Source organism: Corvus kubaryi, unplaced genomic scaffold (assembly GCF_017639235.1).
Source record: "Corvus kubaryi isolate FWS band 111438036 unplaced genomic scaffold, C.kubaryi_AGA036_p1.0 split3-37344, whole genome shotgun sequence".
Lineage (NCBI taxonomy): Eukaryota > Metazoa > Chordata > Aves > Passeriformes > Corvidae > Corvus > Corvus kubaryi.
In genome coordinates, this window is record NW_024582088.1 from 567,457 (window position 1) to 594,973 (window position 27,517).

The 27,517-nt window shown below is 56.2% G+C and overlaps 1 protein-coding gene across 1 annotated transcript in view; it reads left to right on the forward strand.

Annotated features, from left to right (window-relative positions):
• The window catches only part of EPHB2 (EPH receptor B2), a 128,649-nt gene that overhangs the window by 39,726 nt on the left and 61,406 nt on the right, over nt 1–27,517 (forward strand). Inside the window, 1 exon segment of the mRNA XM_042015833.1 lies at nt 3,940–4,624. Coding sequence (XP_041871767.1) covers nt 3,940–4,624 — 685 coding nt within the window.

Below are 27,517 nucleotides of genomic sequence, written 5' to 3' on the forward strand. Positions count from 1 at the left end.
CCAGTGTGGTGCTAGAGGAATCATACTCTCCATAGAGCTGGCCTGCAGCCACCTAAAAATCACGACAGGAAGAAACAACATGCCAAGACCACCATCACTTAACCCCGGTGTCTCACTTGTTATTCCATTGCCTGTCACTTGTAGCAGCGTGGGGGCATTAGGCTCAGGTCCTGAAAGGACCGTCCAGCATCCCTGGTGTCCCACAGAGAGACGTTTGCTGGCTCAGCAGAACTATCTCTCTGCTGTACCAGGGCCAGGAGTACCCTGAGACACATCCGAAGACCACCCTGAAGAAGCTCCTTTAAAGAAGAGCTTGGACAAGGCAGTGCATCAGGTTCATCCCCCAGAGGGTGCTGGGCACTGCCCAGGCTCCCCAGGGAATGGGCACGGCCCCGAGGCTGCCAGAGCTCCAGGAGCGTTTGGACAGCACTTTCAGGCACAGGGTGGGATTGCTGGGGTGTCTGTGTAGGATCAGGTGTGGAACTGGATGATCCTTCTGGGTCCCTTCCAACTCAGAACATTCCATGATTCTGTGATCTCTGCACCCTTCTGCTCATGAGAGAAAACCAGAGTGGAGATAGCTCTGTGTCCCACATGAAGCATCAAGGTGCTACAGAGCATCCTGCCCACCTCTGGCGCTGCTGACCAGCAGCAGCCCCAGTGCCCGACCCCCCCAGACCTGCTCCCTTGCACTTGGGTGGCCCAATCCAGCCTGGCCAAAGCCCGGAGATGCTTCCCATGCCCGTGCGTGGCAGTGGCTCAGGCTCCGTCCTGCTTTCCATCCACCCTCCGCAGGGGCTGGATGAAGACGTTTCCGTGGACCTCACCCCCCGGCTGACAGCATGCCCCCGATCTGAGCCGCCTTGGCAGAAGAAAAGAAACAGCCAAGAAAAGCCTCGTCTGAGGAGATTAAACCGAGCCGGGGCAGCGTGGCCGCGGTGTCGCCGGGCGCGGGCGCTGCTGGCCGGGCCCATCACCATGATAAAGGGCAGAGCTGCCCCAGCCCCGCCAGCGCCCGCCAAGGGGATGACGGGCACACAATGGGGGGGAGCAGAGGTCAAGTCTTTTTCTCTCCTGGCCCAGCCTTTCTTGTTTGCGGTGTTTCCATATGTAAAGCACGCCCTGCTCCTGCTCCCCAGCCCGGCCGTAATGAGGCCGGGGCCTGCTGGAAGCCGTCTCCCTGGGTTATTGTGCTGCTGCCTTCTTTTGAGCTCCCGGCATGTTAATTAGAGAGCCAGGAGAAAGGGAGAGGCTTCTAATTAAGCGTCGAGGAAGCGCAGGGGCTGGTGCACAGGGGTGACTTTCTCTCCCATCTGGGAAAAGGGAAGTCGGGAGCCAGCCGCGCTGCGGCAGCGACGTGGGAGGATGCTGGGGTCCCAAGCCTGGCCCCCAGGGCGCTCCCAGGTCCCCCATCAGGATGGAGATGCCCATCTGGACAGTGCAGTGCAGTCCCAGTGGTTGGTGGGATCACCTCCTGTCTCCACCTCCGGGCAGGGCCCTCAGGGGGGATAGGGGCACATCATGCCCTGCTCTGTGCTTGTCACGGGTGACGATGCTGCGGTGTGTTCCCAGCCTCATGTCCACGAGCAGGACAAGGCAGTGCATCCCTCCCAGAGGTGACTGGCCAGGTTGGGTGCAGCCAGTATCACCTGGAAGACAGAAGCTGCTGTGTGCTCCTTTTTGGGGATTATTAGAGACCCAAAAGCTCAAACGGTTGCTTTATGTCTGGCTCTGAAGCTCTTGTGCCATTCAGAGATGTCCCCAAGCCCTGCCTCCACCATCTCCTGTTCATCCCAAGCCCTGGAGACCCTCATTCCACCATGTGCTGCTCCTGCCTGTCCAAGGCTGAGCTCTCTGGGCTCATGTCCTTACCCTCCCTGGGGGCTGGGCAGGTGTGGGTGGGGGGTCCCTGGGTCTTGATGGCTGCCAAGGTGTGTGTCTGGAGTGGTCCAGGTGCCTTGATTCCCTCACTCCCCTCCCAACCAGTGCCCTGAAAAACAGGGAGATCCTGCAATTTTCCACTAGCACACCAAATTTATTTCTGGAAAACAAAGCAAATGCTCCCGCTGTGTTTTGCGAGGATGCTCTTCTCGTCCCCCAGCCCTGGCAGCAGATTTACAGCCACTGCCAATCTGAAGTGGTTGGAGCTGTTGGGGATCTTCCCTGACAGCCTTCTGTTAGGCTGTGAGCCTTGATGTGTGAGGAGCAATCTGTCTCCCATCTCCTGAGCCTCTCTCCCCAGTCCTGGGTGCCCTTGTGCGGCCGTTTGCAACCCGAGGGGCTGGGGGTGCTCTTCTCCTGCAGGATTTCCCCTGGATTTGGTCATGGCACTGGTGCTGGATCTGGGCTGTGCTGCTGCCCTGCCCTGGGTGTTGTGCTCCTGCATCCAGGGCAGGGTTGTGCTTGGGGTGTCATGTGAAACAGCTTGGCTTCCACTTGAGCAGGTTTATGAACAAGTTCAGAAGGAGCAGTTCCAGCTGGCTGGGACTGTGTCACACTCCATCAGGACTCTGGTCCCTGCTGCCAGCATCACACGGGTGCCCTGGGTGGGGATGGGACTGCAGGGAGATGCTCTGCTCTCTGGCAGGGGCTGGGCTGGGGGGGATGCTCTGTGAGCTGAGGGTTCTCCTCTCACAAAGACCCTTCCCTGTTGGTGCTCCCCAGAGAGGAGCAGTGGCCGGTTACCAGCTGCAGCTCATGCCCTGCATCCCCTGCCCTGAAGTGTCCCCATCCTACACAGGATGGAGACAACAAGCGCTGGAGGATTTGGGAAAAAAACAGCCTGGGAAAAGGGCAGAGAGATGGAGGCCAGGAGATGTCAAAGCAGCCGTGAGGTCTGTGAGGACCCAAGGGAACATCTGGAACTGTGTCAAGGGGGTTTAGACCGGGTATTTGGAAAAGGTTCTTCCCCCAGAGGGTGCTGGGCACTGCCCAGGCTCCCCAGGGAAGGGGCATGGCCCCGAGGCTGCCAGAGCTCCAGGAGCATTTGGACACTACTCTCAAGCACAGGGGGGGGATTGCTGGGGTGTCTGTGCAGGGCCAGGAGGTTGACTTGATGATCCTTGTGGGTCCCTTCCAGCTCAGGATATTCTCTTCTGTAATTCTAAGGAGCTTCCTCCAGAGCTGGTAGTCAGTCAGCTGCGGGGAGCTGGGCAGAGCTTCCCATGGGGAAATCTGTCAGCTCCGAGCTGTCTTGCTGAGAAGGATGTTGCTGTCATGGCACGGCTCATAGGCATGTCTGCATCCCATAGATTCAGTTTAGGGGAGCTGGGGCTGGGACCTGAGCACACCTGCTGGAGGCACCCAAAGCATTTGACCCTCAAAGGGGCAGGGATGAGGGCTCATCCAGCATCTCCCTTTCTGGAACACAGCAGGATTGGCCATGGTCCCGTCCTGCTCCTGGGAAGAGGCACTGGCTGCAGCCAGCCAGGAGGTTTTATGGCTTGTGAGGAAGCGGGTCCTGCCTGCCATGTCTGTACCCATCGTGGGAATCCCTGTGCTAAGGGCACTGTGTTCGTGTGCCAGGGGCACAGCCGTGCAGTGCGGCCGTGGGCACCGCCCCTGCTAAAACCATTTCTGCAGAGCAGTGGCCTCGCTGTCCCACCAGCAGCAGAGAGGCTTCACCCTGAATCCAGGCATGGAGCGTGGTGCTGGTGGCAGTGAGGCAGCCCCAAGGGGCCACTTTGTCCCCACAGTGTGGAGCTTGCCTGGGGCATGGTGTAGGTCAAACCCTGCCCAGGCAGGTCCAGGGCACCTGCAGGGGGGTGCTGGGATGAGGTGCCGGGCACTCTGGGGCAGCCTGTGGGATGAGGTGGGCACAGAGTGGGGCAGCTGGTGCTGGCAGAACCTACTTGGCACATAGTGGGGATGGGAAGAGGTGAGGAGGGTGGGGAGCATCTGTTCAGTGCAGCCCCTTGACTGTGTGTGTCCTGCCCGCAGTGGGAAGAGGTGAGTGGGTACGATGAGAACATGAACACGATCCGCACCTACCAGGTGTGCAACGTCTTCGAATCCAGCCAGAACAACTGGCTGCGGACCAAGTACATCCGGAGGCGAGGAGCACACCGCATCCACGTGGAGATGAAATTTTCTGTCCGGGACTGCAGCAGCATCCCAAACGTGCCAGGCTCTTGTAAGGAGACTTTTAACCTGTACTATTTCGAGTCGGACTTTGACTCGGCCACCAAGACTTTTCCTAACTGGATGGAGAATCCTTGGATGAAGGTGGACACGATTGCTGCTGACGAGAGCTTCTCACAGGTGGACCTAGGTGGACGGGTGATGAAGATCAACACTGAGGTGCGCAGTTTTGGGCCTGTCTCCAAGAATGGTTTCTACCTGGCCTTCCAGGACTATGGGGGCTGCATGTCCCTGATCGCCGTCCGTGTCTTCTACCGCAAATGTCCCCGTGTGATCCAGAACGGGGCCGTCTTCCAAGAAACCCTGTCGGGAGCAGAGAGTACCTCGCTGGTGGCAGCCAGGGGGACGTGCATTGCCAACGCCGAGGAGGTGGACGTGCCCATCAAGCTGTACTGCAATGGCGATGGCGAGTGGCTGGTGCCCATCGGCCGCTGCATGTGCCGGGCCGGCTACGAGTCGGTGGAGAATGGGACCGTCTGCAGAGGTAACCATGGGCCCTGGGCTCACTCCTGCACTCACCTCACTGCTGGTGGGGGCACTCGGGATTTGCATCTGGGATCTGCATGAACCACCTGGGAGGGACCTCCTTGGGCGGGGTGGCAGAGGGGCGTGTGTGGAGACTGACTCCTTCCCCAGCTCCTCACTGCCTGCCCCAGGCTCATCCATCTGTTGCAGAGGCTATGCATGACCTCCAGATCCCCAGAGCCACTGGGTTCAGGGCTGGCACCTGTTGCTGGTGCCATCTGTGCTCTCCAGGTTTTGGAGGTACACACGTGTGGTGCATGCCACCAATCTGCAGTTGCCTCCCCAAATACTGGGGCTGTTCTGCTGTTGGTTTGTGCTGTGTGCTTTGGCATGGGCTGAGTCGCTTCTGGGATGAGGGGAGTGGGAATGCAGGCTCCCAAAAGGGTGCAGTGGGAGGGAGCAAGTTTGTCGCTGTTGTACCAGGGATGGCGAGAATAACGACATAGAGTTCAGGTCCAGGAAGAATGGAATCATTTAATAATTCACAGACTCATTTCTATAACTTGGTTCACTTGAATGGCATAAGGTTGTTGGTCCTTTGACCATCCACCTCCCAGGATGATTGATTCAGACCCTACAACACCCATTTCAAAATATTTTCTCCAGTCAATATCAACAGACCGTGCATAACAAACAACAGGTGCAAGATAGAGAATTAGTTTACAAAAACCTCTTCACTGTTTTCAGCTAGCCTGCGTGAGAAAGGCAAGACTTTCACAGGATGCTGGCAGAAAGCTGGAAAATTTCTCTGCTTCAAGCTTTTTAGCATCCACACAAGTTGTCTACAGTGTTGTCCTGGTGAGGTGCAAATGGCCCAGGGTGGGACATGGTCCTGGGCTGTTCAGAGTTACCTGGCCCCTGGGCTCCTCAACAGCCTGAGGTTTCCTGCCCTGTAAATGTTCTGCCTCTGTAGATGTTCTCCTGCCCCTGTAGATGTTCAAAGCAGACTCCATGAGTGCCTGCTGAGCTCAGCTGAACACCATGGAGCCGGTGTGGTCCCTCCCAGGCCAGCAAGAGGCTCGGCACCCCCTCCCTGAACTGATGTCTGTGCTCTTGTCCAGTCACACATGGGCTTGGGAAGGTTGAGAAAGGAGCTCCTGGGGTTGCTGGGAGGGAGGTGGGGACCCCAGAGCTGTGTGATGGGCACCTGCATCTGTGCCATGCATGGAGCAAACCACGGAGTTTGGCAAACAGGATCTTTTTCCCCCATTTGAGCATCCAAATCCCTCTGCGGTTCCGATAGCATCGGCACACTCCGAGCAGAGCCAGGGCTTCTCTGAGATCAATTATAGATACATCGGTGGCCACTGCAGAGCCAAGGAAGGAGCTGTGTCTCCTCTCTTTTGGCTGTGAAGGGGTGGCCAGGTAGAACCAAGCACAGGGAAGGTGCTGGTAGTGGGAGACAGACAGACTGGAGAGGGGGACGGACAGTCTGACTGCTCGGTAGGGACTGCAGGCTGTATGGTCCCTGTGGAGAGGGCTCCATGTCTGCTGCTGGTGGCTGGGCTGCTCATGCACCAAAATTCAGGTCCTGGTGTGCTGTGGGGATCATTTAATATCCCCGATTTCAGCTACTCCTCACTTAGCCGCTGAACGCCTCTTCCCACCGAGCTCGGGCAGATCAAGTGTCTTCCAGCCTTAGCAGGGATGGGGATGGGGACAGCAAGGAAGTACTGCTGGAAACTGAGCCCGGCTAATCCCTGCCTCGGAGGGCAGACGGGGGTTTTACAACTCCCAAGTGAAGCATCCGTAGCAGCACCAGAAAGCCCCAATGATTCATGGCAGCTTTTCCATCTCAGCCTGTTTTTTCCCCGAGCAGACCCAGCCCTGCACAGTGCTTTGCTCTGATGCGGCTGGGCTTTCTTGGGGAGCTCCCCGGTGCCACTGCCAGCCCAGCCAAGGGACAGTCCCCTCGCACGTCCCGGGGCTCCCAGGACCCCTCCTGCAGAGCCCTGTCCGCGCAGGGCCGGGGGGGAGCGGAGCAGGCAGGAGCGGGGCCCAGGTGGAGGGGGAGGCCGGTCCCCTCTTTGTCTGGGCAGCAGCAGGATTTTGGGAGGTCCGGTACCTCGGCAGCTGTTTCTGCAGCCGGTGCTGGCGCGCGCCGGCCCCGCGCTCCCCGCCCTCATTAATCACGCGGTGGCCGGCAGCCCATCGTCTCCATGGGGCAGCTGGCTCCGGGGCTGCCTCCCTTCCCCTTTCCCTTCCCTTTTTCTTTTCCTTTTCCCTTCCTTTTCCCCTTCCCATTACCCTTCCCGTTCTCTTTCCCCTTTCCTTCCCCTTCCGTTTCCCCTTCCCCTCCCTCTTCACCTTCTTATTCCCTTCACCTTCCTACTCCCTTCCCTTTCCCCTTCCTATTCCCTTCTTCCCCTCTTCTTTTCTTTCCCTTTCCCTTCCCTCTTTGCCTTTGCCTTCCCCTTTCCTCCTTCCCCTTCCCCCCCTTCCCATTCCCCTTCTCATGTGGGGTGGAATCAGGGCTGGATGGGACCCCAGGATTGTGCCAGACTGGGACAGCCTCTCCATTTTTCCCTGGCAGCCCCCAGAAGAGGAGCGGGGACTGGGAGGAGAGCCAGCCACAGAGTTGGCAGGACAGCCATGGCATCCCCATCCTCTCCCAGCCCTCGCAGTGAGCCCCACAAAGGGCTGAGAAGGGGCCGGTTGCCCCAGCTCTGCTCGGGAAGGAGCGCGGGATGTATCCCTGCATCCCTGCCCTCCTCCCGCCGGGTCCCTGCCCCTGCTCCCTGTGGAGGCAGTGGCGGAGCCGCCTGGCTTGGGGGACTCACTCCTACATGTGGCTGGCAGGTTTGCTCTTGTTTCCAGGGGTGGGAGGGAATCTGGGCCCCTTTCCAGAAGCAAAACAAAAGCAAATCCGAGCTGGCTTTCGGGGTGAAGTTCTCTCGCACACTCAGGCGCCCAAACACGACGTGGCAGGGAGCGTGGGGGGCCGTGGTCCTGCCCCACCAAGGCGTTCAGGTGGAGAAGGGCATCCCAAGGAATGGACAACCCCTCTGTGCAGCTGGAAGGAGTTGCTCATTTTCTCCGCTGGGTTTTTCATCTGGCTAATAGCGCGCCAGCCTGCTCGCGGCAGTGTGCACAAGGGATATTTATGGAGGAAGTTCATGCATCTAACAGCTTAAGCTCTTCTAAGCTCGCAGCCCCAGCACAAAAGGATTTGGGGGCAGTTAACAATTCTGTGTGGTTAAGAGATTTTCATTTCACTGGGCCTGGCTTGCCGCTCCCGCAGGGCCCTGCGAGGGGCTGGCTGCCCACTCCTCTCCTCTCTGCTGCTCTCCACTCGCTCCCCAGCTCCTCGCTGGTGAGGGGCTCCACGCACGCGCCTCCCCCAGCCCCGTCCTCCCCGCTTCACCTTCTGCTCCCTGCCTGCGTCTTTTCTCTCCATCTCCCTGTTCTTTGTCTGCGCCTCCCCCCTTCCCTCCCCTCCCCGTCCCTCCCATGCAGCACATTAAGCGCACTTCTCCCTCTGCCTCCCGTATCCATTGGCTCTGCTCAGCCACAGCGGAGGCAGAGCCATTGTGCTGCCGCTCTCGCCGGGCTGGCTGGACAGCAGATGGACGCTGCAGCACGGCCTGTGCCTGCTCAGGGACAGCAGCTGATGGCTGCTGCTCTCAGCAATTCGACCCTTCATGCCTTCTGCAGCTCCTCTCCATCACAGCAGAATATCTCTGCTCCTGCATTCTTTGTTGTGCTCCTACAGCACCGAGCACCAGGAGTCCTGGTCGTGCTGGGGTGACAAGGGATAGTTTTGCCCTGCAGAAGCTGGTGGTGACACTCTCTGGCTGTCAGAGACATGTGGTGTCATCCCTTGGGGTCATAGGCCTGAGGAGGAGAGGAGCTGGTGACCTGAGGGGAAGAGGAGAAGCCAGGTCAGATTCAGGCTGGCAGCTATCTTCTCCTTGGCCCTCCTCTCTGTTCTCTGCCCCTCTACTCCACTTCTGTGAGACCCCCCCTGCAGAGCTGCCTCCAGCTCTGGGGTCCCCAACATCAGAAGGAGGTGGAGCTGCTGGAGCCAGTCCAGAGGAGGCCACAGAGCTGCTCCCAGGGCTGGAGCCCCTCTGCTCTGGAGCCAGGCTGGGAGAGCTGGGGGTGCTCACCTGGAGAAGAGAAGGTTCCAGGGAGAGCTCAGAGCCCCTTGCAGGGCCTGAAGGGGCTCCAGGAGAGCTGGAGAAGGACTGGGGACAAGGCATGGAGGGACAGGACCCAGGGAATGGCTTCCCAGTGCCAGAGGGCAGGGTTAGGTTGGATATTGGGAAGGAATTCCTGGCTATGAGGTTGGGCAGGCCCTGGCACAGGGTGCCCAGAGAAGCTGTGGCTGCCCCTGGATCCCTGGCAGCATCCAAGGCCAGGCTGGATGGGGCTTGGAGCAACCTGGAATAGTGGGAGGTGTCCCTGCCCATGGCAGGGGCTGGCACTGGATGAGCTTTAAGGTCCTTTCAACCCAAACCATTCTGGGATTCTCTGATTTTCCAGCTCAAGCTGGAGCTGGGTCTCCCCTGAGGGAAGCCCGAGGGCTCAGCAGTGTCTCCTTCCCTGCCATGATAGGCCTGCAGACCGGCCACCACCCCACTGTGTGTGGGGGACACGGGAACAGGCGAGACAAGCACGTGTGACAAGGACCCTGAGCCATCCCTCCAGCACAGAGGGTGGGAAGCAGCCAAGCTGTGCTTGGGATTTGGAGGGGGCCAAGTACGTGCTGAGGGCTCGGAGCAGCTTCCCAATGTGCCGGAGCAGGGCCTGTCCGAGCTGTCTCACAGTCACGGCCCACGAGGACGTGATGTTTTCATGATAAGAGGCTATTTATGGCTCCGTGCCTGTTTCGGGTCTGGGCCTCCACTGATAGTGCTGGACCCAGCCAATAAATTGTGCTCTAGGGGTAATCGAGTTCTTCCAGAAAGCATTCCTGGTTGAACTGGAGCAGATACAGCCAATTGTGCTGGAAATGTTTCCAGAGGCAGAGAACTGCCCATTAAATGCTTCCAGAGGTTGTCCCTGCCTTCTTACCCCGCTGTGCCTGGCGCTCCCACCTCAGAGAGCTTCATCCATCACCATACCTCTGTGCTCAGTGTGCCTGTTTAAGGGTAATCTTTGGCCCCTGGTCCTCTGGTAAGGTTTTCAGCCAACTTTTTTGGCTCTTCCCAGCCCTTGGCACTGCTTTAGCCTTTCCCTTGGCAGATCTAGCTCTGCACATACAGGCTGCTCATGGTGATCAGCTGCATGCCAGAGGGGATGCTGAGATTCCCTCTGCCTCCATCCCCCCTTTGTTTAACCACTTTGGCAATGGCATTTCTCTGGGTGCTTTTGAAGGATCCTTGTCCTTCCTTGTGGGACTGGGGGGACTGGGACCACATCCCTGTCCGTGTAGGTGTCATTTGACACGTTTGTACTGAAATGCACATTCCTTGCTTGTGCCCAGCTCCCCAAGGCGTTGGGATTGCTGTATCAGGAACCCATCATTCTCAGTATTTACCACACCACAGCTTCCATGTCAACAGCTAACTTTATTGGGAACGCTTTGGGCCTTCTCCTGGGTCATTGATAAAAATGTTAAACAGCCCAGAGGCAGGAACCACATTTGTTGGCTGCAGCAGAAACAGCCCCGCTCAGATCTCCGGCCGCGCCGCCTCCGCCTGCCAAGTTTTAATTCATCGAGGATGTCCCACGGTGTCGGTGGAGCCACTGATTTCAGAATCAAAATATCCCGTGTGTTAGCCAGGAGAAGGCTCTGCAGAGGTTTGGGTGTGTGACATTAATGCCATCACCCCCCAGTCAATCTCGTAATTGCATCAAAAACCCGTACAAGGCTAGTTTGCCTTAATCTATTTTCCCTAAGTGCACACAGGTTGGTTGCACTATCCCTACCTTCCTTTAATCCCTCGCTGACCCAGTCCTGGAGCTGGCACAGCCTTGTTTGACTGGTACTGACATTGCAACCCTAAAATAGCCACAACTGCCTCATTTAGCAAGTAGCTTTTCCTCCATCTCTGAAACACCCTGTTGCCTCACGGTGTGTGGAAAGTGAATGCTGAGTGTGCCCTGCCCCATCAGCCCTCTCCCTACACCCCCTTAGGTAGGTGCTGCCCTGACAGGCTGATTTAGCAATGTTTAACTTTAGTGGCTGCTATTTAACATCTTGAGTTACTGCTGGAATGGAAAGTATTCCACCATCATCCTCGAAGATGATTACATCACCTGGCTCCTTCCCAAGTACAAAACAGGAATTTGTCTGCCTTTTCTACAGGCTTGTTGACAATTTGAATGCTCCCAGCCGGCCAAGGCTCAGTGGCATTGTTGGATACTGCTTTTGGGGCTTCTCCCTCTCCTCCCTCTCTGTCTGGGAAGCAAGAATACAGCGTCTTTCTTTCCATGGCTTTGATTCTTCTCGCTGACCTCTCCATGTTGTGAATCCAATTAGGGCTGTGGTGGAGACTGCAGCTGCTCACTGGGAGCCACTCCACACCTGCCTGGTGCTTGTCCTCTGCACGTTCCTGTTGGAGTTTGGGCTTTGGGAGGCTGGAATGGGACCCAGGGGAGCTTGACAGACCAAGGGGGTGTCAGACAGGGGGGTTGAGGTACTGATTTGCTAGAGCTGTGAAGCCCCAAGAGATGCTGATCTCACAGGGAGGGTCACAGATGGTCCAGGAGTGGGGCAAGAGGTGTGCTACCGGAGGAGGGAGATGGACCACTCACCTTGGAATAAGAAATGCAGCTTCTGAGGAAATACACCTTCTTGGGAAACAAAGGAAATGAGAGTTCCTTTCTCGTTTTGCTTTCAAGACAAGGAATGGACTGAGACCTTCCACAAAAGTATTTTCTGTACAGAGAAAGGGAGGAGATGAGGTTTCCCAGGACATGAGAGTGGGTTTCGAGCAGTAGGAGGTTGCAGAGCTCTCCCAGCCCTGCTGTGATGGTGTAGGAAAGACCTCAGCAGGATGCACAAGGCGATCCGAGAGCAGCCCACGGGAGCCCAGAGGGGAACAGCACCTTCTCCTTTATCAGTGCGGGCAGGTCACGATCCCTTGGCTTGGAGGGAGGGATGGAGATCTCAGGTCCAGCAAAACCCAGTGGTAGTTTCCTGATGGAAATGATGGCCATTCCCAGGATTTCTCAGAGAAACATGGTGGAGTTTTGCATTGCCACTGTCTGCCACAGCTGCTGCTTCCCAGTCCCTTTGCCCCAGCCCCGTCATCCCTCTGCTCTAGGTCTCGCAATGGTTTGGGTTGGAAGGGACCTTGAAGATCACACAGAGCTGCAGGGATGGTCTCTGCCCCCCTTCCTACTCTGGGACAGGCTGCTCCCTCCACCCCATTGTGCTGGGATCGGCGAGGAGATGGGGGAGGTGGGTGAAAGCAGACCTGGGGGTGGTGTCCCCTCTGTCCCTCTGGGCACAGGGACACGCAGTAACACGGTGCTTTCCTGGAGCTGATGTGGACCAGGAGAAAATCTCCCCCTGACTTATTTTTACAGATGAAACAGCATTTTGGATCAAATACCACATTCCTGGTGTTACACCCATGTGAGCAGGGAATAGCAGCTCTGGCAGCATCCTGTGCCGACGCCGGTGGGAGAGCAGCATTTGTTCGTCTCTCTCCCCCCTTGGCCCGCGTTCCCCCCCCCCCCCCCCCCCCTTTTTTTTTTCTGAGAAAAGTGGTAAACATTAATAGGAACTGGAATGAATAGCTGGGATTCAGGCCCAGGATTCCAGGATTTTAACTCATTATTGCCTTAAAAAGAAGGGAATGTGTTTTTTGCCATTAGTTTTTTCCTTTGATTGAAAGCACTCAGAGATCTTGGCGGGGGGGAGAGGATTTTTCCTTGAATTCCTCACAGTACTGGATTTTTATGGGGCAACAGGAGAATATCCTTCATATGTCACTTGAGGAAAATTGGAGAAAATACTGCTTTTGAGGATTTTTTCGTTTTCATTTAAGATTTTTCAGCAAGTCTGGCCAAAGCCAAGAGATTGTGTTGAACATTTAATTTTGGGAAATACCCTCAGACATCCTCTGCACTGATTTAAAGTTTTTCTGATGTCAGATGACTCAGATGTGCTCAGTAAGAGCACAGCTCTTTGATTTTAGCCACAGAAGGTAAAAACCTTACAGAGAATTTAATCTAGAAGCCATGATTAGCTTAATTAGCTCCAGGGAAACTCATTATTGTTCCCCATATGCCTTAGAAACATAATCTATCACTGGGAACTGTACAGAAAAGTCCTCATAAAGGTTGGGAAATGGAATCGAAGTGTTCATAGTTCATACAATGGCTTTGTTAACACAGGCCAAACTTCAAACAAGGTTTAATTAGGTTTGACCAAGCAAAATACACAATATTATCGTGTTTTGAAGGAGACCTTAAGTTTGGTGACACTGATCTGTGATGCCCAGCCTTTGCGTGGGTGGTTGGAACTTAAGCACCTCCTGCCTCCCCCTCCAGACCCTTCCCCATCCTCGTGGACCTTCTTTGGGTGCTCCCCAAAGAAGCTGGAGTCCAAGAAGTGGGGAAACTGGCTGTAGTACCAGAGAAACTGGTGATTTGCAGGATGGCAGGTCTTGAAGACTGGAAAATGGGGAACAGGGAACAGCGTGAGGAAAGTAGAAGTCACTGGGTCTGGAAAGCAGCCTGGGAAGGGGAGGCAGGAAAAGGTCGTGGTCAGACCTGGAGCCACCAGCTCTGTGCCTTGGCACCCAGAAGGGGACCTGTGTGAACACATTGTGACAGCCTGTGAAGCCTTTCCAGGTTTCTGCAGCAAGATCTTCAAAGATTGAGATCTCTTCTCCTCATCATGTTGGAATGACACCTGCCGAGGTGTTGGCATCTTCACGGAGCCCTTGGAGGTAACCCAGGGATCTTGGCTTTGCTCCTTGTGTCAGAAACCAGAGAGACCTTTGCAGAAAGTGATGTTTTCAGCTGGCCAGTGGGAATCTTGATGCTTGAGTGTAAGGTTCTGCTCCCAAACACATCCCAGGCACCTGGGCTGGCCCCTACCACCGTGAAGGGCTGCGGGTACCACAGTGATGGTGCAGCAGCATCCCTGCACCAGCAAGGGAGGGTCTCCTTGGAGATCCACAGGCTGGAAATAACTCCTATGACCAGGAGCAAATTCAAATTCTGCATTTTGAGAGAATATCTTCAGGAGCTGGGCGCTGACAGTTTTCAATGATGACAAACTCCTACTTTTAGAGTCTTTTGGCACTTTCAGGCTATTGGCACTTCTGGAGCTCACAGAGACCCTGTGCTCAAGACCATTTTTAAGGCTGGAACCACAGCCAGCAATTTCCTTCCAAACCATTATGATCCCAAGAGCCCTGTGGTTGTTACACCTGCAGCTGGACAGGAAGAGGAGCAGAGTGAACAATAAATGGCCACGTGAGAAAGGCTTTGTCATTCAAACTATCGAAGTGCCCAAACCCTCCCGAGCAGTCAGGATTACCGTGAAGTGGAGCCCATGGAGCAGAGTAGCACTCTTGCTTTGCTCCCCGAGGCATTTCTCCCAGCCTGGATGGCTTTAGAAAAGATCATCTTGACTTCTGCAGTGGCTGCAGGAGCAGCAGACAGCACACTCCATGGAACTCTGCAGATGTGCCTTTTTATGGCTCTTGGGCTCTCGGGAGGCTCCAGGGGGAGGCAGGAGGGGCTGTGCAGCGCCAGGGCCCTGTTGGCTGTCGGGCAGCAGGGAGTGGTTCCCATCACACTGTTCCTCTTTGTGCCTGCCCCTCAGGACAGCCCTTCCTGGGCAGGGTGTCTGCACCCCCCAGGACATGCTGAATGGATGGATGGATGGGGGCTGCTGCTCCAGGCAGGGGCCTGAAGTGCCCACATGTGTGGAACAGGCAGGATGCAGGACACTGTTGGGCATCAGACCCTTACCTGGGAATTTCTGAGGGGCTGATCTCTCTCCTGAGACATTTCAGTGGAACCAACTGTTTTTCCTGAGCCTTTCTCTGCCCCTTTCCTTCCTCTTCCTTTTTGCTTATCCCTCATCTCATGTGACAGTTCTCCAGTGTCTGTCCATATTGCTGTCACCACGATCCCAGAGGATTATTTTGGCAGATTCCCCATTCAACCCCAGCTAGATGGTTTGGGATCCTACAGAACCACCTTTGGCTCTCAGGGATCTCAAGGAAGGAAGAGGAGGAGGAGGTGATTCCTCAGGCTGCCCAGGCTGTGGATGCTGGAGCTGCTCCCTCGTGCCAGCCATCACCTAGAGGATTCCCAGAGATGGAGGCAGGAAGCTTAGGAGGGTTTATCCCAGTGGAAATGCTCCTGCTGCAGACCTTTCCTTGCAGCACAGCGAGCAAAATTAATTCTGAGCCTTTCAGTGCATCCATGCAGCCTCATTAATAAAACAGAATGAGGAAAAGCGGGGAAAACAGGAATAGAAGAAACATTTGGGGAATGACTCACACCCAGAGAAGCTTCTCATTCTCCTTTCCCTACAGTGCACCCCAATGATGGATTAAAACCTGCCTTCCTTTGCCCTTGCAGTGCTGTTTGTCCTGGTGTGGGGACAGCGAGCACTGCCATCCTGTCACCTTCACAGGCACCTGCCTCAGCTCCCACATGGATGCAGGCAGGAATGGTGGTGTTTTACTCTCAGTTTACACCCTGGGAGTGAACCTGTGGCACCAACTGAAGAATAAGAGATGAGGGAGCCATTGTAGGAAAAATAATCTCCAGGTTTTCTCCAGCTTGCTTTTCCATCCAGGCAAATCCCAGCCTGAGAACCTTCCTGGAGCATGTCCAGAGACAGGAATAGAGCTGGGGAAAGGTCTGGAGCATGAGGAGTGGCTGAGGGAGCTGGCGGGGCTCAGCCTGGAGCAAAGGAGGCTCAGGGGGGACCTTGTGGCTCTGCACAAGTCCCTGACAGGAGGGGGCAGCCGGGGGGGTCGGGCTCTGCTGGCAGGGAACAGGTACAGGAGAGAGGGAACGGCCTCAGGCTGGGCCAGGGGAGGTTTAGTTGGATATTAGGGAAATTTCTTCATGGAAAGGGTGCTCAGGCATTGGCACAGGCTGCCCAGGGCAGCTGTGGAGACCCCATTCCTGGAGGTGTTCAAACAACGACTGGATGTGGCACTTGGGGACATGTTCAGTGGTGGATCTGACAGTGCTGGGTTAATGGCTGGACTCGATGATCCCTGAGGGCTTCTCCTACCGTAGGGATTCTATAAAAGGAAATGGCAGGAGGCACTGGCTCACCCTTGGTGAGGGCTTACTCTGGTCCTGTTCCTGCTTTCCAGAGGAAAAGCAGGAGAGGAATGTCACTCTGCCCGGTGCTCACTCACTCACGTTGTCACCGTGTGTACGGCTAATCGGGAGCAGAGTGACAAATCTGAGCGTGTGTCTCTTCATGATACCCTATAATTAGAACTGGTCTTTTTTTTTTTTTTTTTCTTTCTTCTTCTTGAAAGTTTTTTTGCTGTCTGGCACAGATGGAAGTGATCCCAGTTTGTTTTTGTTTCTCTTGAATTAGAGCGCGGCTGCTCTTTCCAGGATTTCCCAGGCAAAAATATTCGCGTGGGGACCTGCCCAGCACGCAGGGTGTGTCCTCTGGGATGTGATTTTGGGTGTTTCTGGCTCTCTGCACCTCTGCAGGAGCCATGGTGGGGATTTACCCTTGTCCAAGGGCTGTTTTTCCAGCACTGCCAGCTGCAAGGCAGACATGGAGCGGGTGAGAGCATGGGATGAGGGGGGACACGTGGGAAAACAGTTGGAGCAGAGTGTGCAGAGCTGAGCAGAGGGTTCAGACTGAAGCCAGGTGCAGGTTTGCTGCTCAGTCCTGCCTAAAGAATCCTGGAATGGTTTGGGTTGAAGAGACCTTAAACAACCTCACCCAGTCCCACCCCTGCCAGGGGCAGGGACATCTTCCACTCTCCCAGGCTGCTCCAAGCCCCGTCCAGCCTGGCCTTGGACACTGCCAGGGATCTAGGGGCAGCCACAGCTGCTCTGGGCAAACAAGAAGAGAGGCAGTGATGTTTCTCTGGAAGCAGAATTCCTCCCTCCATCCCGGGTTTCCTGACCCCAGGGCTCAGAAGGGCTGTGGGTGAGCCCAGGAGGGACTTGCCAGGGGATTGCCAGGCCAGGGGTGGGGGAGCAGGACACGTGGGACACCAAAGCTGTGCCAGAACGACTGTTTAATACATTTTGGGAGTGCCCCTCCCATGATGGGGTTTCCATGGAAACCAGAGTAGTGATTTCCTGCATGCTGATGTGCTGGAAGGCCAAAAGCAAAGGTGGGAGGGAGGAAGCAGAGGATGGCGGGCAACAGGCCCTCCCTGGGGAGCCTCAGCCCTGCAGGATGGAGGAGAGGTGGGAAGGAGGACATTTTGCTACCCTGAGCTGCAGTACCCCGAGCTTCAGGAACACATTGTGATCTCGCTGGTGCTCAGAGCACAGCTGGGAGCAAGGCCCAGCCCTGGGAAGGGCTTTGTGGGGACAGCGTCCATGCGGGTGGGGGTCTGGTGTGCCAGCTCAGGCTGTGGGCCGGGCTGTGGAACCCAACGCAAGCTTGCAAGGATGCAGCACCATGACAGAGCTCCACGCCAGCCCAGGTAGCTCACTAATAAGCAGGATTCATTAATTATCCTGGGAGGAGCTGCAGCAGCAGCGCTCTTGGTGTCTGGTCTGTGGGCCGGCTGTGTGCAGCACCTCCGGGTGCCACAGCAGGGGGGACCAGGGAGACCCCAGCAGGGCTGAGGTGACAGCCCTGGACACAGACACGTGCAGCCAGGTCCACCAGGAGGGTGGGATGCCTCAGGCAGCTGCTGGGTCCCCACACAAGCACATCTGGCCCGCATCTGGTGCCAGGCACGAGGTTTGTAGGAGTCGCAGGTTTCACATCCTGCTGACTGCCTGCATCCCCCTTGGAGCGCGGGTGTGTCCTTCTCTCGTGCCCTGCGGGTGTGTGGCACTGCCCTGGCACTGCTGCATCTGCACCCCAGGACTGATGTCCCCATGTCCCCACCGTCACCCGCCGCCTTTGAACCCCCGGCCGGGTTGCGGCTGCAGAGGCACTGAGTGCTGGAGCTGCTAGCAGACTGGAAATGTCTTTTGTCAAAGCTTGAGATGCCTCCAACCTCCTTTAATTAAAGACAATTACTGCTTTCAGCCCCTCTTCACAGCTCAGCTGGGTTGTTTGCAAACACACAGCTGCGGGAGGCTTTGTGCCCCTCTCTAAGTCCCGCTTCCCTGGAGACGCACAGAGGTTTCTTTATGATCAGCATGAGGCTGGCGAGCAGCTGAGGGAGGGGAGGGGGTGTCCCGGCTCCTGGGGTGGTTCGTGGTGCAGCCTGGAGCAGCCCTACCTGCTCCTGTCCAGCTTTTCCTGCCAAGCCTTCTGCCTGGCGAGGAGAGCGGCTGTTGCCAGAGGCGTGGAGGGGGCGCGGGGGAAGGTGGCAATGGACGTGTTTGGGCTGTGGAGAAGGTGCCTCTTGCCCCGGCTGCAGAGCAGACCCGGGAGCTCTGAAGACATGCTTTTAAATGGCTCTGCTGACTTCGCCATGACTCTGCATCGCCTTCCTGCAGGAGCTGCGCGGGCAGCCCAAATCTGGGCTTCCTCACCCGAACCGCGCTCGGAAGAAAAAAAATCGGAGCCCCCCTGTAAGCAATAACCCCCTTTCTGTGCTTGAATAACTCAGAGGCAGCCAAACGGAGCTCAACCAAACTTTCCAAAACAGTCAGGGCTGGCAGGAGAACAAGCAGCATCCACTGCAGCCCTCTGGGATGCCGTTTCCAAAAATACGAGCCCCGGCGCGTGAGGCTGTCTCGCAGCCCTGGCTCTCGTGCAGCCCCCGCCTCGCTCGGCAGCACCGGGGCCAGCCCCAAGCGCTGCCAAGGCCGTGGCTTCTCCCTTTTCAGGTGCTAATGGTGTCCTCGGAGACAGGTCGGGCAGGGAGAGGTGAGCGGGAAGGCCTCTGCCTGCCTTGGAAGCGTTTGGTTGTTAAATGTGAATGGTAAGTGCTCAGCCTTGGGGCTCAGGGGAGCCAAGATCCTTTTTGAGCCTCTAACAGCCTGACACTGCTCTGTCTTCTCAAATTCATTTTGCAGCTCCGATTCCCTGGCGAGCACTAGTCACTGGGCTGAGCATGAAGGGAAACATACCCCTCAAATGGGAAGCCCAGAAGCTCTTTCCCCTTAAACAGGCTCTCTGTGGACATCTTTGATCTGTTTGGGGGTGGTTTCTTATTCCACAGAAGGCTCTGGGAGGCCAGCAGAGGATTGGAGCAGCCTCCTAGGACAGGTTTAAATGCACGTGCAGGCGCTGTGATTTAGCACAGGGGATGGGTGGGCAGGGTCAGGCACACAGTGCAGGGGCAGGGACCAGGGCTCCAGAGATCCTGCTCCTGTGGTCATGTCTGTGGTGACAGGTAATGTCAGAGGTGACAGGGACACAGTCCACACTCCATACTGGGACATCACAGGATGCTGAGGGCCACAGTCTGGTCCATAGTGTGACATCATGGGAAACTGGGGCTCCAGGGACAGAGTTCACGGTTCATGGTGGGACATCAGGGAATGCTGGGGGGTCTGGCGATACAGGCTGCTCTCCACAGTGTGACATCATGGCATGCTGGGGTTCCAGGGACACAGTCCAGGTTCCTCAGTGCAACCTCCACAGTGCTGCTCTCATGGGGAGGTGGCATCTGTCCCTTGCCCTGCAGTCTCTGTTTGGCAGCCCCTCCACATTCAGTTCCAGGTGTTGGCATTGTTGACGTGGTTCACCAGGAGCTGTGTGTGGGGCTGGAGCATGGACATCCCCCAGCTTGTGTCTCTTGGAAAGCTGTTGGCTGCAGCTGTTGGTAGCTGGAGGTACCAAGGGTGCCGAGCAGTTGGTCTGGGCAGACCCAGAAACATCCAGGAGGTGTCCAAGGTCCCCATGTGTTGGGCAGGACGATGTGTGAGGGGTAAACATGACCTTTCCAGGAACACCCTGGTGTTGGTTGGTCTGCGGAGCTCTGTACTGGCCAGACAGGAGAGAAATAAGGGGCGGATGAGTGATGATTCCTCCTGTCCCCTGCCGTGCCGTTCATATTTCCAGTGCCCAGGGTGCCCGTGGCAGTAAGTTATGCAATTTAATTATGCACCATGTTAAAAAATATGTCCTTGCACACTGTATGAAATTGCAAGCAATCTATTCCCATTCATGTCTCCCATATTCCTGATGGCTTTATTTCCCTCCCTGAGTGGCCTCTTTTCACGTGGAAGCTCTGAGTTGATTGACTCTCCATATGGAGGCTGCTCTGTGTCCCTAATCATTTTTATCAGCTCCCTCACGCCCTTGTCTTGGGGTGACCACCACCGCCGGCACGTTCGAGCCGTGGCTCCACGCATGGCTTAATGACATTCCTGCTCTGCACTGGGCTCCTTTCTTCATAATTCCTTACATTTTCTCATTTTTTTTGATGATGGATGAGCTTTGAACTGATGTTTTCAGAGCATTATCTCTAGTGCTGCCGAGATCCCCTCCCCGCATGTTAATAGCTAATTTAGTGCCCATCATTGTGTTTGTATAATTAGGGCTCTTTTCCCCCAAGTGCATTCGTTTCGTTTTGTCACTGCTGAATTTCTTCTGCCGAGTTCTTGCCCAGTCATTCGGCACCTGGAGATCTTCTGTCACTCGCCGCCAGCGACTGCAGCTCTGGCAAACCCGGCTGATCTGGGGATGCTGGGACGTCCTGTGTCACTCGTCACCCCCTGCCCCAGCCCGTGGGGTGCTCAGGGCAGCTTCTTGTTCAGCATCATCAGGGTCGACATCCTTGGCATCCACCTCAGCCTGTGCCTGTCTGGGGATGTCACCCACGCTTTGTGCAGTGGGGGGTCACCCTTGGTGGGCCTGATGGATGCCACTGGGACAGGAGGGGACTGAGGGGACACTCAGCACAGTTTCCTCATGAGGGCAGAGGAGGGGCAGGCACTGATCTCTGCTCTGTGGTGGCCAGGGACAGGACACAAGGCAATGGCTGAGGCTGTGTCAGGGGGGTTTAGGTTGGATCTCAGGAAAGGTTCTTCCCCCAGAGGGTGCTGGGCACTGCCCAGGCTCCCCAGGGAATGGGCACGGCCCCGAGGCTGCCAGAGCTCCAGGGGTGTTTGGACAGCGCTTCCAGGGGTGCCCAGGGTGGGATTGTTGGAGTGTCTGGGCAGGGCCAGGAGCTGGACTTGATGATCATTGTGACTCCATTCCCGCTCAGCATATTCTGTGATTTTCAGGCTGGATGGGGATTTTTGGAGGGGTTGAGCTCTGCTGCAGATCTCAGTACTCTTGGGCTGCCAGAGGCGTTTATCTCATGTCTCAGGAGGCTCTTTCCCAACTCCTGAGCAGCAGGGTTGGATCATGTGCTGTATGGAATGGTGGAGGGATGTGGCTTGAACTGCTGCTGCTTTGGCTGGAGCTTGGCCCAAGCTGATTTCAGCGCAGTGCAGGGAACCTGGGGAAGGAAAGCCAAGAAGGGATCTCAGCACAGCCACAGCTCTGTGTGGGGCCATTAAAAAAGGAAGGAGCCAGGCCCCCACTGGTGGTGCCAGGTCCTGTAGGAAGGAATAGCAGCTACAAGCTGCGGCTTGGGAGGCTCAGGATGGGCTTTGGAAAAGCAGAGAAGTTCCCAGAGAGGTTGAGCATCACCATCCTCAGAGACTTCCAAGGCTTGGCTGCAGGCAGCTGCCCTGAGCCCTTAGGACTGAGCCCTTCTGTGAGCTGGAGAGTGGCCTGGACACCTCAAAGGTGCCTTCCCACCATCCCTGCTGGGATGCCATGGGTGCTCCTGTGCCAGGACCATGATGCCAGCTTGACCCAAGCACCACCTCTGCTCTGGAGACAGAGTGAGCCCTGGTAGGGTGCTGGGGCCATCTTGAGGTAATGGGATTGCTCCTCAAGTAACAAGGGGTGAAACGAGGGGAAAAAGCCTCAAGTTGAGCCAGGGGAGGTTTACAGTGGATATTAGGAAAGATTTAATCACCAAAAGGGTTGTCAAACAGGAAGAGGCTTCCCAGGGCAGTGATGGAGTCACTGTTGGTGTGGCACCTGGGGACATGGTTTACGTGGTGGGGCATGGCAGTGCTGGGTTGGACTCAATGATCCTGGAGGACTTTTCTAACCTGAACTATTCTGTGATTCTAAATATGATCTTCAGGTGCATGAGGGGACAGAGGACCCTGGCATGGGTCAGCAGCACCCAGACCTGCTGTAAGTGGTAGGGAGTGGAAAATCTCTGCTGATAAAACAGTGAGCAGCAAGTGAGGAAGTTTGGGAGGTTGTGCCAAGCCACATCTCAGATGAAGAATTTAAATGCAAAATTTGTCTGTCCTGTAGCCTGAGGTCATAAAAATGCCTCCAGGTGAGCAAAAATGCCTCCAGGTGAGCAGAGCACCCTGCTCTGCAAGGTTCAAGTGGGATATGAAAAATAAACCTGGAGGATGCTGCAGGGAAAGACAAATGTGGTCCCAAGAGCTGTGGAAAATGCCCTTCCATTGGGGACTGAAAAGCTCTGTGGCTCAGTGACTTCTCCTAATGAAGATTAGGTGAGATGATTACCAAGAGGAAAGCCCAGCCTCTAAAGGGCTTTTGATCTGCCAAAGGAAGGGATAACAAGAACTGGTAGGGTTAAACTGAAGCTAAACAAATTTAAAAAATTAGGCATGTGTTTCTAAGTGATTAACCACTAGAGCAAGCTAATGAGATGAGGGACTTCTCCACGTTTTGGAGCATGTCAAACAAGATGGTTCATTGCTGGGCGTTGGGCTTTAGCTGAGGACCGGCCACCAGGGTATCAAAGAGCAAAGGGATGAGGGGCAGGACCCTGAACCCCAAATCTGTGCATGGCTGGGGAGGGCCCAGCCCCAGGGGCGCTGAGAAGACCCAGCAGTGCCTGTGAGAGCGTGGGCGATGTCCTCTCTGCCCTGGTCCTGCTGGCAGCAGCCACTGAGGGGACCTTTGTGCGAACATTGCCAACAGCCCATCCCGTGCCTCCCATCCCCTGTTGGCACCACGGGCACTGGGCTGCCCAGCTGGGGATGCTGGTGGAAAAGGAGGGAGGTGTCCTTAGGGTGTGACCTGTGTGATGGCCTTGGCAGCAGTGGTTCCTCCCTCTGGTGCCAGGGTGGAGAGATGCCCCCCTCCACTGCCTCCTGGGCTGCAGGAGGGCCCGAGGACAGCAAGTCCGCGGCGCAGCATCCTTTGGATCATTGACTGGTTTGGGATGGAAGGGACCTTAAAGCTCATCTCGTTCCTTGCTCTGGTGCCATCTGTAATGCATCCCAGGACAGCCCTTGCTTCCCCCCCAGCCCTGCTGCTGCATCCCTCCCCTGCCCAAGGACCTTTGCTCCGGCCAGCCCCACCACACCCACACCAATTCCCCGTGTCCTGTCCTGCACCCAGGGCCTGGCAGTGTCTCCTGGGTGGGATGGGGCAGAGGCCAAAGGCTCCTGCGAGCCCCAGGTGCCTCCTGCCACATGTGCTGCCCTTGCCTGCCCACCGGGGCGGTGACAGCCCAGCCTGGCCCCTCGGGACGCTGCAGCACCAGCGGCTCAGCACTGGGAGCCCCGGGCTGCAGCAGGGCTGCAGAGCTCTGCTCTGTGACCCCCGCCCTGCTGCAGGGAAGAGCAGCAGCACTGGACTGATTTGCCTTCATTAACCAGATTAGCTGCTTTAATCTGCTGAAAGTGAGAGGCGCTCGGTGCCGCCCGGGAGCGCCGCGCAGGGGATGGACGGATGGATGGATGGATGGATGTCAGTGGGAGCGGGGTGGAGGCAGCAGGGAGCCTCTGCCTGCTTCTCTTGCTGTTTGCCCTTGCACGGACAGATTTACCCCTTCTCCTCCCACCCCTTCTCCACCCCTTTCCTTTGTGCGGATGGAGAAGCATGCGAGGGATTACGCTGTTCCCGTGCTGTCCTCCCATCAATCCCTCCATGGATAGATCCTGAGCCTGAGTGTTCGACCACCCTCAGCTTTTCTGCATCAGACAAGGAGGTGTGGGGTAAAGGGTCAAATCCCTCCATCCCTGGGTCAATTATTTCAATCTCCCAACCAAAAAAATGCCCTTTCTTGCCCAGCCGTGTGTGTCCAGCTCCAGTAAAGGGGTCTGTGGTCAGCAGGGTGGTGCCCTCAAGGCAGGAGGTCTGGCAGGGCATCGTCTGCACCTGCACATGCAGGAAATGTCCCCTGGCTGGGCAGGACCCCATGCCACGACCAGGAGCTCTGTCCTTTAGGTCTGTCCCCAAGTGGGGTCAGGTGTGCTCATCTCCACTTTACAAACCACAGGTGGACCAAGCGTGTTCCATCCTGGAGGATGAAGGCTCCTCCCTACATCTATCTCCAGATAGAAATCACCTCTCCAGATAAAAATCACCTCTCCTATGTGTTTCATTGCTGTTACTCTGTTTCCTCCCCCACAGAAGGGGAGCAGGGTTGCCCAGGACTGACCCAATCCTCTTTGGGTCATGGAATGCCCTTGAAGGATATGAATTCCTGCCCACCAAAAGTGAAGGCTGTAGTTTCCAAACTGGGAGCGTGATTAAAAACAAAAGCCTGGGAGCAATGGGAATGTGTCTTGGGCTTGAGGATTTTTCTTTTTTCCCTTGTGCCGTCTGTGGTTTTTCTGGAGGAAGCCAGGGATGAGTGGAAGGTGTTCCTGCCCATGGCAGGGGAGTTGGAATGAAATGATCTTTAAGGTCCCTTCCAACCCAACCCATCCTGTGTTTCCTGTGGCTGTAAGGGACACAAGGAGTCTGGGGCAAAGCTGGGATGCAAAAGCCAAATCCCAGCCCTGAGCTCTAACCCTCCACTCTCTGCCTCCGCTCTGCATCACTGCTTTTCATTTCTTGGTGCACTCCAGCTCTTTTTTTGCCCAATGAGAAAAGGATCATGCAAATGATTTGCCCCAAGGGATTCCTGGAAGCTGTTTAAGCTAGCAAATGCCGACTTCTCCCCAGCTGTGCCAGGCAACTCCGTGTGTTCATGAATTTCCCCTCCCCTAAGTGCAGGAAGGGGCTGACAGATGTTAACACACGATCAGTGTCTCAGGAGAGAGGAATTAAAGCCACACTGGACCCTTCGAAGACACACATTAGTGTCAGAAATTTCTAATCAATCAGCTGGGAGCCTCCTGGGGTCAGAAGCCTCTTTGAAATTCAAATGGAGAATGGCTCCTAATGGGTTTTATTTTGATTGCTATAAATTGATTAGCGTTAAGATAAACAAGTTTTGTTTCTTTCTGAAAGCTCTAAATATGCTCTGGGGGAGGAGGAGCAGTGGAGTCTGATTGCTTCCCATTAGGATGTCCCCTCTTGGCTCCCACCCATCACTCATTTGCACACCCACAGGAGACACCTTTTTTCTCCAGAGCTGGCTAAAACACAGAACCACAGCATGGTTTGGGTTGGAAGGGACCTTAAACCTCATCTGGTTCCACCCCCTGCCATGGGCAGGGGTGCCCTCCACTAGCCCAGGGTGGTGCTGTTGGAAGCATCATCCGCAGGGTTTCTTGCGGTGCTGGAGCAGGGTACGGGTTAGAGAAGGCCTGAGCACCTTCCTGTGTTTTCCACGGTGAGAAGTGAAGGTGCAGCTTGGTTCTGGGTGTGTGGGGGGAATGTGGCCGTGTTGGAGGGATGTGCAAGGTTTGGGGGCTGGTACAGCCCGGCAGCTGGACTATCTTTGGGAGATGCTCCATCGCAGCTGCATTTCCTCTGGGTGACAGCTCAGCGCTCAACACTGTGACTGTCACCAGGCACAGGAGCACTCCCGTGTCCCAGGACCCTGCTAGGGGCTGTGTGGGGCAGGCAGGCCCTGTGGCTGGGGTGATACCAGGCAGCCAAAGAGCTCACGGGGGGCTGAAGTCAGCAGGCTGGGGGTGCAGTGGGGTGCATGGTGCCCATGGCTCATGCTGCACTATGAGTGGGAGCAACCCGAGAGCCACTGGTGGCTCCCTCAGCTCCCTCTGTGCTCCTGCACCCTGTGTGAGCTCCCTTCAGCCTCCCTGTTAGCCCTACAGCCCTGTGTGAGCTCCTTTCAGCCTCCCTGTTAGCCCTACAGCCCTGTGGGAGCTCCCTTCAGCCTCCCTGTTAGCCCTACAGCCCTGTGGGAGCTCCCTTCAGCCTCCCTGTTAGCCCTACAGCCCTGTGGGAGCTCCTTTCAGCCTGTGTGTGTGTCCCTACAACCTCTGCTCCCTACACCCTGTGTGTGCTCCCCGCAGTCTGTTGTGTGCTCCCTGTGGGCTGTTGGAGATCCCTACAGCCTGTCTGTGCTCTGTGCGGTGTGTGTGCTTCCCACAACCTGTTTGTGCTTCCTACAACCCCTGTGTGTGCCCCACACAACCCTGTGTGTGCCCCATACAATCCTGTTGTGCCCCACACAATCCTGTGTGTGCCCCATACAACCCTGTGTGTGCCCCACACAACCCTGTGTGTGCCCCATACAACCCTGTTGTGCCCCACACAATCCTGTGTGTGCCCCATACAACCCTGTTGTGCCCCACACAGTTGCTGTGTGGGCTCTCTACAAGCACGTGTGGAGTTCCTACAACCGTGTGTGGAGTTCCTACAAGCACGTGTGGAGTTCCCGCAGTGTGTGCTCTCTGCAGCACCTGTGTGCTCCCTGTAACCTTTGTGTCCCCCAGAACCCTCTGCCTGCCTCGAACACCCACGTTCTGATCCCTGCAGCCCTCGTGTGTTCTCCCAGCAGTTGCTGTGCATGTTCCTTATAACCACGCTGTGCCCCCTGGAGTACCAGCTGTGCTCCCGACAGTCCTGAGTGCTCCCAGCCAAGGATCTCAGTGGTTTTTCAGTGTCCTCCAGCCTTATTCTTTGTGTCCCAACTCTGGCCACAATGGTGGGATGGGAGCGTGTCCAGGGAAGGAAAAGGACTGAGGAAGGGTCTGGAGCTCCAGAAGCAGCTGAGGGAGCTGGAAAGGGGCTCAGCCTGGAGCAAAGGAGGCTCAGGGGGGACCTTGTGGCTCTGCACAACTCCCTGACAGGAGGGGGCAGCCGGGGGGGTCGGGCTCTGCTGGCAGGGAACAGGGACAGGAGGAGAGGGAATGGCCTCAAACCCTCAAACTGTGCTGGGGAAGTTCAGGCTGGATACTGGAAAAATTTCTTCATGAAAAAGGTGATCATGCACTGAACCAGGCTGCCCAGGGCAGTGATGGAGTCACCATCCCTGGAAGCGTTCAAAAAACATGTGGGTGTGGCACTTGGGGACATGGGTTAGTGGTGAACACAGCAGAGCTGGGTTGACAGTTGGACTCCGTGATCTTAGAGGGCTTTTCCAACCCCAACAACTCCATAATTCTATCTCCTAGTACCTTTTCAAGGCTTAGGATGAGGAGAAACAAGGTCTGTCCATCTTGTGGGAGTCAGTGGGTGCCAGTTTTAGGAAGTGCTGTGGGTGGATGCTGGGCATTACTCAGCTTCCTGACAGTGACACGGGGCAAGGTGTCCATGAGGGACATGGCCAGCGCTCACAGGGGGTGCTGGGCTGTCCTGCTGTGCATGGTGCTGTGGGGGGGCCCTCCTGGCTATGGGGCACAGGGTGGGGACGGCGTATTTCTGTCAGTGGTGGCTGTGTCTCTGTGCTGGGTGGTGGTGAGGGTCTCTCTCTTGGTGGTGGTGAGGCTCTCAGTGTTGGTGGTGAGGGTCTCACTGGTGCTGGCGGTGAGGGCCCTGCTGGTGGTGGTGGTGAGGCTCTCACGGGTGGTGGGGAGTGTCTCGGTGGTGGTGAGGGTGACACCGTTGTTGGTGACAGTGTTTCTGCGGGGTGGTGACAAGGCGGGACACTCCCCCGGGGGAGGTGACCGAGTGATCCCGTGTGCTCTGCTGCACGTGAAGCCCAGGAGATCAGCAGTTCATATTTCT